The sequence below is a fragment of the Amphiura filiformis genome, chromosome 12 (genome assembly GCF_039555335.1).
Source record: "Amphiura filiformis chromosome 12, Afil_fr2py, whole genome shotgun sequence".
In the NCBI taxonomy this organism is placed as follows: domain Eukaryota; kingdom Metazoa; phylum Echinodermata; class Ophiuroidea; order Amphilepidida; family Amphiuridae; genus Amphiura; species Amphiura filiformis.
This window is the reverse complement of record NC_092639.1, coordinates 58409439-58423064: the sequence shown is the minus strand read 5'-3', so window position 1 is coordinate 58423064 and position 13626 is coordinate 58409439. Positions and strand designations below refer to the sequence as shown.

General features: G+C 35.1%; 1 protein-coding gene across 1 annotated transcript in view; it reads right to left on the bottom strand.

Annotated features, from left to right (window-relative positions):
• Window positions 1-460: 460 nt before the first annotated feature.
• LOC140166493 (tyrosine-protein kinase Fyn-like) overlaps window positions 461-13626 on the bottom strand; it is a 54689-nt gene continuing 41523 nt past the window's right edge. The window contains 2 exon segments of the mRNA XM_072189972.1: window positions 461-7728; window positions 8080-11205. Coding sequence (XP_072046073.1) covers window positions 11000-11205 — 206 coding nt within the window. The 3' untranslated portion in view covers window positions 461-7728; window positions 8080-10999.

Below are 13626 nucleotides of genomic sequence, written 5' to 3'. Positions count from 1 at the left end.
CGTTCGTACTATCGCCCTGCAACCGTTAATACATCCAAAACTGTACAATGCAAATTTCGATATTTTTTAACATTAAGGGCTTGGATAGCGATGTTTTCACATATTTTTTTGTGGGACCTGAGAGCACATTCGACATATCAAATTGCATTTTGAATATGAGGAATGTCCTTCCGATATCAAATAACTTTGATTTTTTTAAATTTGCGATATAAAAGTATAAGCTACTTCTTCATGCATTATTTTCCAGTTGAAATCCATATACCCCTAATTAAGACATCTTAGACATAACCTAATTCTTCCACAGAGGGGGTGCAGATTTCAAATAGGGTTACCTGAATGGGTGACTCCATTTGAAATCTACACCCCCCTGTGTGGGAGATTAATATCTTTCCTAGTTAGAGTATGGATTTCACCTGGAAACGACCATTATAGAAAATAAAACATGTGACATATCTCAATATTATATTCTTAATTTTTATTCAATCTCACAAATCATTAAAAAACCTGATCATATCAAGTTACTGTAAATGAGTTGTTACAGTACTGTCATCCCTATCACTATGGACCACAACAGCCTCATCTCAATGGTATAGTCCAATAACCTCAATTACATAATCATAGTGCAAAATTTGACCTAAGTATGAGTTTTTGTACCCAAATTTTCAAACATCATTCAATGAATGTACAAATGTATTGGGGATAGATAAGCATGTTGTGGATCCTAGTGTATGATAAAGCTGTGTGAACACCACTTCAAGACATGCAATCATATAGCCTTGTTCAAGGCCTTCAAAGATTTCCTCCCTCATGAACAGCACTTGAAAACCGATCTACTTACTTGGCTTGTACCATTTTTGGACATGCCAAGTCTGGGAAGGTCACAGATTACAGCTGCTGATGATGGTGCATATGCGGGTACATATGTTGAAAAACCAAACTCTGGTTGAGTCTATGAACAGTCAGGACCTCGTCTCATCTAACGGATTTGTACAAGTTTGGTCATCAACTTGCGCATGGTTATTGGTAGCCACAATCTGTGGCCCTTATTGACTTGGAAAGCCCAAAAAGTAGTGATAGCATAAGTGATGATCATGAGAGAAGGCTTTGAACAAGGCTAGCAATCATATAACAAGACAGGGAGCATGACCAAGCAATATTTGCACTGAAATATTGACACAAATAAAGCTGACACACAAGAGGAATGGTATGAGTTCTATTTAGGAGATCCTAAGGCTTGATATTTAAGAAGTGTTATTTCTGCTACATTAAAATTAAATTTAGTCATAAAACAAGTTTAATGTTTAAAATAATTCATAATACAGATTTTACTGTTTTGGGGAGTTTTTTTGTTGTTGCATGTTTGTGCATATGGAAAAGTCATTATGTAATATGAAGGCAAATCTTCCAAATTTAGTGGGAACTATTTCATACCACTAAGTCATATATAGAATCATTGGGCTATTCCAGTTGAAATCCATACACCCTCTATGGAAGATATGACCTTTATCTCCCACACAAGGAGTGTACATTTCAAATGGAGTCACCCATTCAGGTAGCCCTATTTAAAATTCACACTCCCTGTCTTCCATAGGGAGTGTATGGATTTCAACCTGAATAACTCATGTTAAATTGTGACATCCTTCGGCATCTTTTGGCAGAAAAATGTCTTGATTATTTTGAGGTAGGGGTGGGATTGTGAAATACAATGAGTATCACCACATTATAATGCAGCTCGTTCTTTGGTCGTCTCTGATTATTTTGAGTCTTAGTGAGGTTAGGCCAAAAAAAAAAATTGTTGTGTTGCCCTCAACCGTCCGGTCCTAAATCCTGAAAAATCAGTTTCATAATTTTTTTTTTTTTTTTTTGGAATGATAATTTTTACAGATTTGTTCAAAAAATCAATGTTTTACACTTAAAATTAATATTATATTGAAAGATTAGTCTTTAATTGATGTCTAACAGGTATCCAGAAGTCAAAATTGACAAATGTCCCCTAATTGAAGAAGCATTATTTAATATTTGAGGGGATTTTTTAAAATCTGAAGGTTAAAAAAAAGAAAAAAAAAAAAAGAAATCCGACCGCCCGACCCAACTTTCCCATTTTTCCACTTGAGGGCAACACAACAATATTTTTTTTTTTTTTTGGCCTTATCCCTTGTGTAAATGAGCACGGAATTAGCCTAGAATATAAATCTTCTATTGAAGGATCATACAGCTTTATTCCATAAGCAGGTGCCAAGGAGCAAATTGCTCCTGGTCCTTGTAAAATACACATGAACCAGGAGCAATTTTCTAAAAAGAAATTGCTCCTGGTTCCAGTTATGCACTTGATGCAGAAGTGCTGGTATGCTGTATTATATATGCAGAAAAGGATTATCTTTTTGAAAATTGCTCTGGTTTCTTCAGAAAATAAAGCGATGTCACAATTTCTCCATTCAACCCTTGTGGGTCTTCTCACAGCTTTACCAATCCAATTAAACTTTTCTTTTCAGAAATTAAACACAGTATTAGTATAGAGTGGAAAATGAACTGAGTACATACAAAAGGGAAATGTTGCTGGCTACAAAAGTGGAAAATAAAACTATATATAGTGGAATATTTTCTGGAATGTTGTGATTTCAAGTGTTGGTTGAAATGGGCAATGCCGGTTGAATTCCATACACCCCAATAGTAGACACAACCTTAACCTTCCCCAAAGGGAGTGTGAATTTCAAACGGGGCTACCTAAATGGGCGACTACATTTGAAATCTACACTCCCTGTGTGTGAGATTAAGATCATGTCTTCCATAGGGGGTGTAGGGATTTCAATTGGAATAGCCCATTCTAAGAAGGTTCTCACCAGTATGTTCCTGAATTAATATAGGCACTTGTTTGTTTACGTCTATTCCTTTCGATATACACCCAAACCTCTTTACTTTTCAAATGGACCATCTCATTATTGTAACAAAATTCAGTTTTCACTTGGACTGAAGACCTAGTCTATGCCTCCAGCTAATAGACTACAACACAGATGACGTCGTCCAGGGTCTTAGCTAGGATTTTCAAGTGCCCATCATTTTCACCAAAACTGCCTGTCAAAATTTTGACCCCAAAAACATAAACCAGAACTCTGCCTCTACTGGGTTTCAGTCAGTTCAAATAGCTATTACTGTAGCCTTGATTTATGAGTCTAGTCTTGTTTTGAGTTCACATAACTTATTCAAGCGTTATTTTTAGAATTTAGCATATATCACAGCTATTAATTTTGCCTGTCCCAGGAGCAATCTGCGTATCCAAAATGATGGGACGGGTGGCTAGCTATAAACACCCTGACATCGTGCAACCCTACTGTTTTTCATTCCTTCTCATTCTTGTCCTCTTATAAATTGTGAAGATAGAAACCATTAATGTTCTTGAACAATTTGTGTCATGAGTACAGTATGAAACAGACAAAGAATAGGTACATAAATAGTATAAAAACACACAACAAACTACTACTTTGTAATAAAGAAACATAAAATTTCAACAATATAATACATAATATGATATTAAAATCATGATTGGTCATTACAAACATGTCATTGCATACACATACAAATCTGAGTGTAAAAAAATTAACTGTATTTACATAAATATTATTTCATCCCAAATCCACAAATTATGTTACAATTGATATCAAATTACTGTACATTATCAATCTCTTTTTCTACATAACAACATTATATGAGGCTCTACTATTGCTACATGATTTTATGGACATACACAAACTGACCTCATGGCATATAGGTTTGGTAAAAGCAGTCAAGGAATTTTGGTTTAGTCAACTTGGACAAGATATTTTTCCTATTTTATGTCTCCCTCATGGGGACTCCCCAGAAAAGATATCTTACACTTCCCACAATGCATTTCTTCCCTGTACTGATTGCTATTCAGTGCAGCATGGGTCGATAGCAACGAGAAATACCAAAATTGCAAGATCTAGAAAAGCTCTGTTAATTGAGGTATTTTTGTTACTATAAATCCATTTTGCACTGAATAGCAAATCAGTACAGGAAAGAAATGCATTGTGGGAAGTGTAAGATATCTTCTTTAGGGACTCCCGTCAGAACATCGTACATGATGTCCCCATCATACTAAGCAGTCACAATGAGTGCATACTATTTAATGACATATATCGTGTCTACATCCGTCACTTGACCGGAAAAACAATTGCCAATAGAACGATCAGAAGAGGCTAACGTGGCCTATTGTCAGTTGAGTTCAAAGCAACCTTCTAGAACAGGCCCTGGTAGAGTTAAACATGCGTTTGATCACTGGCAAATTTGATGTGACTCACTGCGACTGTTATTATGTTTGTTATGGGCGTAACCCGACAAACACAAAATATCTTTTAATAATGTTTTTAAACACTGTTTTTCAAAAAGTTATATAACATTCAAAAATCTGCAGTGTTCACCTCCCAAATGGTGCACTAAATGAAGTCAGTAATAGGGACACAACACCCTGCAAAAAACAGATTTATAATAGATATATAGACATATAATTGAGAAAGTTTACAAAGATTGGATTCATTTTATGAAAATATTAAAAACAGTAGAAATGATAATACAAGTGATAGGTTATTTACATGATTAAAGTACTTAAGTGGGGTTTGGAAATGAATTAAATAGTAAATATAAATTGGTAATACAGTGAAGGCTAAAGGTCATGAGGTCACTGGTTCAAATCCATGCATCATGTGCTGCTTGTGAAATGACTAGATGTACAATTGTACATGATATGTTGATGCATAAAATCACGTTTATAAATATACATTTACAAAAAATATGAATGTGACAAATACTTGCTGTATGAAAATAGTTGGCTTTTGAATATGCGACTCTGTTACTAAGCCTTTCAAATTAGGCAATTCCAGTTGAAATTCATACACCCCCTATGGAACATAACCTTAAGTTTCCACAAAGAGTGTGTGAATTTCAAATGTGGGCTACCGACATGGGTGACTCCATTTGAAATCTACACCCCCTGTGTGGGAGATTAAAGTCATGTATTCCAATTGGTGTATGGAGTTCAACTGGTGTAGCTTATCTCTGGGTACACGCTGAAGCCCTGGAAATAATGGCTATAAATGAAGACTGGGTACTCTTATATTTAAAGGATATACAATCATTTGATTGTGGCATCCAATTCACCCAGGTATACCAATATGTGGTCACAATATGGTTAAGTTGGTTAACCCACTTATCAATCACATTCAAATGGACCACTGTTATACACACATTTGTTTCTGAAGGGATTCAAACTCACAGTTATTCAATCGCAGTTAAAAATAACTGCATGATGATTATGATGAAATTAGATCCCATTCCTTGTTTGTAGATGTGTGAATTTTCCACCAGGGTTTAATACCATGGTTAGAGCAGTACCAGTACATGTATTCAAACTTGATCAAGTTTCATGATAGTTACTGTTAGATATGTATCTGATAATAATAATACAGGGTGTCCCTGAAAGAACTGTATCATCTGGAACCGATTTTTTGGGGTATTTTAACGCATGAACCAAACATAACTAAATAACCGATGTGGTTCAGGAATATATCAGGTACCGATAATTGACCGCTCTGTTTTTGAAAAAAAAAAGGAATTTTACTAAACTACCTCATTTTCGATCTGTTCCAAAGTGTCAAATATCTATATCATGTGTTGATGATGCACAGTGATTAGCACTACAAATACAGATCGATTGATATTTGAATCAGTGGAAAGGTTTGCAAATGAGGGAGTTTGGTAAAATTCTTATATTTCAAGAACAGTGTGGTCAATTGTTAAAATTCAAAAAGTATGAGATTTATTTCTCAACCACACCAGTTATGTTTGGTTGTGGTATTAAAATACCCAAACAATTTAAGTTTTTTACGATACAGTTCTTTTAGGGACACCCTGTACAAATATCTTAGGAAGTACCAGGGATGTTAGTACTCTTGATATGGGCGACTCGGGAATGGTCCAAATGACTGTTATTTGCTGTTAGGAATGTGCAAATTTGACCACATATCTGATCAATTATTGAATAGTACACGTTTAATTTCAAGAAACATAAATTATCTTTTAAAAATGTTATCCCATCCTGGATACTTTCAGTCGCACAAAATATACAGTTAATTATCAATTAATATTAGTAAACAACTTCATTTTTGTATTTCAATTTATACAATCTTGGACAGTCTTAGTAGGATGAATTACGCAGTTGATTATCAAGTAATGTTTGTAAAACTACTGCAGTTTTGTAATTTTTCCAAAATATACATTCAAATCTAACATCTACAGGGTGTACAAAATATCAGCCCTATAAATATACCAAGCACAACTAGAGAGAAAGTACAATAGTAAGCAATATCCTCCAATACCTAACAGGATGACAGTGTCCTCATGTAAATGGGCTATTCCAGTTGCTATCCATACACTTCCTATTGAAGACATGTCCTTAATCTTCTACACAGGGAGTGTGAATTTCAAACAGAGCTACCTGAATAGTTGATTCATTTGAAATCTACACTTGGTGTTGAAGTCTTACATGGATTTGAACTGGAGCAGCCAATCACACACTGCATGTGATAGCATGTGCAATGAGTGTGTGGTATGATTGTGCAAACCAATAATGTACCGCAATGCTCTTACTTGACACAGCATATTGAATATGGTGTCAAATATGCTTTCAAATTGCCAGTAATCAATTGGCTTGAATATATTCTGATGGTTGTCTATGATCTGTTTTTACCTGCAACACAGCAAAACAAGGTTTTCCTGACCTGATACCAGTCTATTTTTACTGGTATCCACCGTTTCCACTACAGAACAGGTGCAGTTCAGCATTTAAGCTACCATGATGGACCAACATAGGTTTCATACTAGATCACAAAAAACCAAAAAAAAACTTAATCTGTCAGTTTGCTAAAGCTAAACTCCTAAATGAAATCAGCAACCCTGTTCCAGATAGTATGTCAGCCATGTGTGTGTGGAATATTTGAAGAGGACTACTATGTCAGCCCTGTGTGCATGGAGTATTCAAAGAGGACACTGCTCAAAGGCATCAGAGTAGGAAGGAAATGAAGAGACCGAGTCCAAAACAAGATGTGCACTTTGTTTATATACTGCTGATATTTTATATTTTTGTGCACATATTGTATTCTTCCAAATGAGTGCCTCTCCCTAATCACTGCCAATGAGTGATTACAAAAGGCATCTCATTACATAACAATATTGTTACAAAATATACACTCGGCAGCCTTCATCTGAACTCTCCCAATGGGAATGTAAGGCACAATATACATACACAAATCTGACAATGAGGCACAATACATGTATACAAATGACCACAAGGCACATTACAAGACACAAGATGGAATCTTGGCAAATAGAAAGCTTAACCTATTACCGTAACCACAAAGGTATAACCTATCCAGCGGACAGAGCCCACCCATACTTTGAGAAGAATATATTATGTAAGGGTGGGATTATACTCGAGTAATTCTGACAATTTACATTATCAATGTTTACAACCAAAATTACCATTGCTAACTCGGGCATAAGCCCACCCATCATATAAGAGATGAGCTTGTACCCTAAGCAGATGGATTTATAACAAGTGAAACTGCTTCATATAAGCCTACATATTTTACAAGATATGCTTACTAACGAAATCTACAGCCTTTTATTCAGGGTTCAAAATGAAACCCTATCTGGTAACTGTTAAGGGGTACTACACCCCTGGCCAATTTTGTGCCTATTTTTGCATTTTTCTCAAAAATTATAGCGCATTGGTGACAAGTAAGACAAGTATAATAGGGGCAAGGACTACAACTACTGCACTGAAAATTCAGCAACTCAAGGCAAGTAGTTATTGATTTATTGATCAAATATTGTTTTCCCTCATTTTTGACCGTAACTCCACAACTGTTGTCTGTGTTGAAATAAAATTTCCATTGCAGTAGTTGTAGTCCTTGCCCCTATAATATGCATATCTTACTTGTCACCAATACGCTATAATTTTTGAGAAAAATGCAAAAATAGGCACAAAATTGGGCATGGGTGTAGTACCCCTTAACAACAAGATAAACAAGTGTCTAAAGGACGGTCTAGAAATGAAATTTCTCCACACAATTAGTCAATTAGTGAAGCTAATAGACAATGATCATTTTAGACATGTGATGGATTGCTATTTCCATTTGACTCTTGGGTCCATGATTACCCATGTGACAAATCAATGTACATGGACCAGCCATTGAATGGATTATTAATTAATTTGAGTGACAAATGCAAAAATCAGATGAAAATGGCTTTTTTTATAGTTTTGATACATTTAAAATAGGACGAAATATTGACTAACAAAAAAATTTGATTATTGTGCGATTAAGAAGCAGATATGTCCGATTTCCAAGTCTTGAATTATTTCCATTCCAATACCGTAAAAGCAGAAATTTTCACGCAGCATTTATTTTTGTGCTTTACACGCTCCGAGCAGCTACCACAAAAATAACAAATATACAAATATATTACTCTTGTGTATAGGTCTATGTAAGGCAGCTTAAAAATCATGAATTTAAAACAACTGAAACAGTAAAAATTGCCAGAGCGCGAAAAATTAGTCTTGAGAAATTTCTTCTTTTACAGTATTCAAATTTCGCACAAAACAAATATGTGTCTGGAATGGAAATTGGATACTTTCAATATTGTCTAGGTTATGTATATAAAATATTAATATATTAAAGTGAACTATTATTTGCATGATTCTACTAACAATAGGCTTATTATACACATCATACTTCAAAGTTCCATTCATTTCAATCAGATAAACTCAATTCTGTGCGCAATACCCTAAACACTTCCTTTGCTCAAATCTCACTCCTTGACATTTCCAATGATTACTCCTCTTCCTCATAAGCACATTTTTAAATTCACTTTTACTACATATCCAAGATGGCCACTCATGCCATGGCAGCCATCTTGGATATGCAGGGAAATGAATATTCATCTATGGATTGCATGCATTGCTAACACTGTACATTTGACCACACTGTTTACAGAATAAAGTGTATCGTATTGTGAAACATGTGGCATCAAAATACAATCTTGATGCACCTGTATGTAAATTTATCAATTACCCCTGGATATACAATGTCATCAAGGTGTCAGTACATATCACACAGGTATGGAGTGTGTTCCCTGCGTACATCATACATGACTATGTTTAACCTGGTTCCTATGCAGTGATCCCAATGGCAAACCATTAAGGTATGGATGGTTTCCATGTTTAAATGCTACTTCATCATATTAGACGTCCTGCATCACATGTAATGAAATACATAGGACACCCGGTAAGCTGATTTTATATCAAATACCCCCTTGCAGAAAAGCATGCATACAATTTGTTTTTCTGCAAAAGTTATGGAGCATAAATTCAGCTTCAGTGTCTTATCAACACTTCCTATTTAATTACAGGAAAACTGAACACTATTCTACCAGTTTCTTCTAGAAACTCAGTCTTTTTACATTATATCTTATCCCCAATGGACCACTTTTTGCAATATCCCATCATGCACTATTCAACAGGTTTGAGTACTGTCATCTCAATCTGCGCATGATTTTCAATGCGATGCATAAAAATCTGCATTCGAAAGTGAACACAAGTATAATTATATTTGGCAGAAATACCCCTTGGAATAGTGCATCCAAATTCAATATATAATTTTATATCTATTTGTGTTTCCACAAAGTGTTTAATTCTTTGCATAGTTAAGTACTTGTGGCACATTTGTTTTCAGCTAATAAACAAAAAAATCTGTTCTTTAGTATCAAAATAAAAATACTGAAATCGCACGGATGGCTTCGAAAGGTACACAAATTTACTTGATAAATAAAGTCACAAATTTAATTTACATATTATGTGTACTTAATAATATTTTTATATGAAATCACAAGGTTGAGAATGAGTTAAATGGGCTATTCCACTTGAAATCCATACACCCCCTATGGAAGACATGACCTTAATCTTCATCACAGGGAGTGTGAATTTCAAATGGGGTTACCTGAATGGGTGAGTCCAATTGAAATTTATGGATTTCAACTGGAATATCCCAAAACAACTAAAAGGCACTGTTCTGACAAAATTAAAGATTAAATATGAAAAACAAATCATATTCATTACAAATTTATTTATATACCAGTTTGAGCGAAGTGTTGAGGAAATAATGCAAAGTTCTGAACTAAATCAGGATATGCTGAAAATTATATCAATATACACTTGCACCTGAATACCAAACACAGATAAGACTGGTATTATTTCCCCAAAACTTTTCAAATATCAATTAAATCTCAATTTTAAATCAGCTAAATATTTTTCATATAATCAGAAAAAGGAGTTTGTTTGGCCCAAGTAAGATTATCATGTCTGACACAAGGCACTTATAATATGATTGTTGTAAGCTGATTTTTTCTACATGCTTGGCTGTAATGGGCTATACCAGTTGAAATCCATACACCCTATGGAAAATATGACCTTAATCTCTGGGGATCGAGTTTTGAAAATAACAGGCGTGCTACATATCACACTTCTGGAAATGTTAAGGCGGGCTGTCAGGTGTGCTATTAAATTGCACTCGGTAAGAAGTTTAGGAATTGAGGTGTGCTAAAAATCGCACTAGGACAGGTGATGTGGGCGATTCCACTCATGTGCCTTAATACTCAATCCCCGAATCTCCCTAATCTATTTAATCACAGGGGGTGTAGATTTCAAATGGAGTCACCCAATTGAATAATGTCATTTGTAGTTCACAACCCCTGTGTGGGAGATTAAGGCCATATCTTCCATAGGGGGGGTAAGATTTTCAACTGGCATAGCCCATTAGCACATACTGTGTTATTACTTGGGATTACATATGTGGATATTCCCATGTAGTCTTCTGAATACTTGCTGTGTTTTTTTGTATATAAGCATACACATCTAGCCATGAGTCACAGTTCAACATTCTGGTTCTTTGTAATTTGGCTCCGTCGCTACAAAGTAGTCATCGAGGACTGAGTGAAGGAACTCAAACGTTGGCCGGGATTGAGGATCTTTGTTCCATGTGTCCAGCATGATTCTGTAGAGTGACTCTGGACAGGCATCTGGTTTGGGCATACGGAAGCCACGTTCTATTTGCTCAAGGACTTCTTTGTTGTTCATACCTGTGGCGAGAGAAAAGGAATAACAAAACAATAAATTAGTAAATACTATTGTATAGGAGATGGAGAAGACCCAAGAAATTATTTTGAATAGACTGCACCTACAATCCCAGTCAAAATTATTGTTAGAACAATGCGTATTTCAAATGTTGTAACCTGATGATTTGGTTGTGGCCCCTAGAGACACCCAACATTGATAGGTGGAGAAAGAGGATAGTTGTAGTAGAATGTCAATTATAATGGAAATACAGAAATTATAAACAGTCTTCAGTTTTCCAACTACTATTGACCGGGATTATAGTTTTACAAATTAATCAATATAATAAAATGCATTTTATTCATGGAAGCTGTTGGTGAATTTGGTGTAAAAAAATCTGCCTTTATGTCAGGCTATATAGCAAAGGCAAAAATAAGCAGGCCCATATGCCAAATAACATGGTATTGAACAATATATAGAGTGAGAACTTGGGAATCCGTATCACACATATTTCTGCAAGTTTCTATGTGGAGATAATGAAATGTGGTTGCACTTTTTACTGACATTCTCATTCAGTTTGTTTATAATTCTGGAAAGGAAGAGCCATTTAAAAATTGATCATATGTTTTCTGGCATGTCTAATGAACCATTGTGCAGAGATCCAAGGTGGCAAGCAAAGCTATGATGTACAGTGGACACCCATGATCATCATGGTTTGATGAAGTCAGAGCCAAGTCTTACGAAAGCTTGACCATGCACTCATACAATGAGCAGCTGCACTGTTACAGTGTTAACCGACGGTGTAATCATTCAAACACTCTAACTTATGGAAAAGGCAAAAAGGAATTCACCTCTAAAATTGTACTAGAAAATTTGGACAAAATGTCCTGAATATTTTACCACATTGAAAGTTCAATTTGCCGCTCATGGATGTGTGATGAAGTACACTCAATTGCATATGTTTGAAATGACTGAAAGCCTGCTTGGAATTTTTATGTTTTTGGATTTTAAAACAATGACTGCACTGAAATGAATGAATAAACTGTATTCAATCTCATTACCCACAATGCAGCTTGTTTACACAGGCTCCTTATAGCTTTCCTCGGATGCTATAAAATAGTCATCAAGAAAATTGTGCAGGAAGTCGAATGTCGGTCTTTCATGTGGATCTTTATTCCAGGTTTTCATCATGATTTTATAGAGCGAGTTGGGGCAATTGTCGGGCCTGGGCAAGCGAAAACCACGTTCGACTTGTTGCAATACTTGTTGGTTAGTCATGCCTAGGAAAGAACACAAGTACATTCATATGGGCCATACCACGACACAACTAATAACAATTTTATGTGACCAGTTACATCAAAAGGTGCCTTAGATTTGAAATACTAGCTTTGAGCCGGTAAATTATAAAGAATATGATAAGACATTTCACTATGAAGGGATAATATGTACAGTCATTCAATTTTAACACCAAAAATATATGACTAACTTTTCAATATTTAGATTGAATAAGTTTTAAAACAATTGTCACTGCTATTCAACATGTTGAATTAAACTCATAACTGTTTTCATAATATGAGACCTGTTCCTACAATATAAGAGGAAATTTGCCAATTTTTATTTTCAAGTTATATTCACAATCTTAACCTCAGGATCAGGGATTTATAATTTGTATGAAGGATTTTTAAGCTTGCTATTGTTTTCTGGCATGTTCAATGAGCCCTAAACCTCATTATTTTTTGTGGTGACTTTCCACTCATTTTGTGAGAACAGGCCTCGGATATTCTTTCGTGCTTTTGTCATGTCAATGCATTTAAAAAAAAATATTAGTCACCTTTCTCCTTGAATTGGAACAAGTGAAACTTTTGGTGAGAGGATTTGGCTTTTATTTTAAAGGAACACTCCGGCAATCACAACATTATGCCTTATATGTTAGAAAAATAATTATCCAGCACAAATCCTGTGGTTTTATTTAAAACAAACTCATACTGTCCTTTCTAACAAATAAACACAGCCGTCTCTCACCACGCGATATTCAAATTTCCCAGGCACCGAAATTGCCTGTGGTTTGAAAAATTGTACGGACTAAATGTAGACAAATAAGTAGATAGGCTTCCTGATAAAGTCGGAGCCACGTCTTACGAAAGCTTGACCACGCACTCACACAGTGAGCAGTTGCACCGGTACTGTGATAACCGACAGCGTAATCATTAAAACACCATAACTAATTATAAATGTAGACAGTAAGAAAGAATTTACTTCTAAAATTGGAATAGATAATTTTGACAAAAATTCCTGTATATTTTACCATATTGAAAGTTCCATTTGCCGCTCATGAATGCGTAATGAAGTATATATTGAATTATATATGTTTGAAATGACTGAAAGTCTGCTTGGTACTTTGTTGTTTTTTTATATTAAAACAATGACTGCATTGAAATGAATGACTA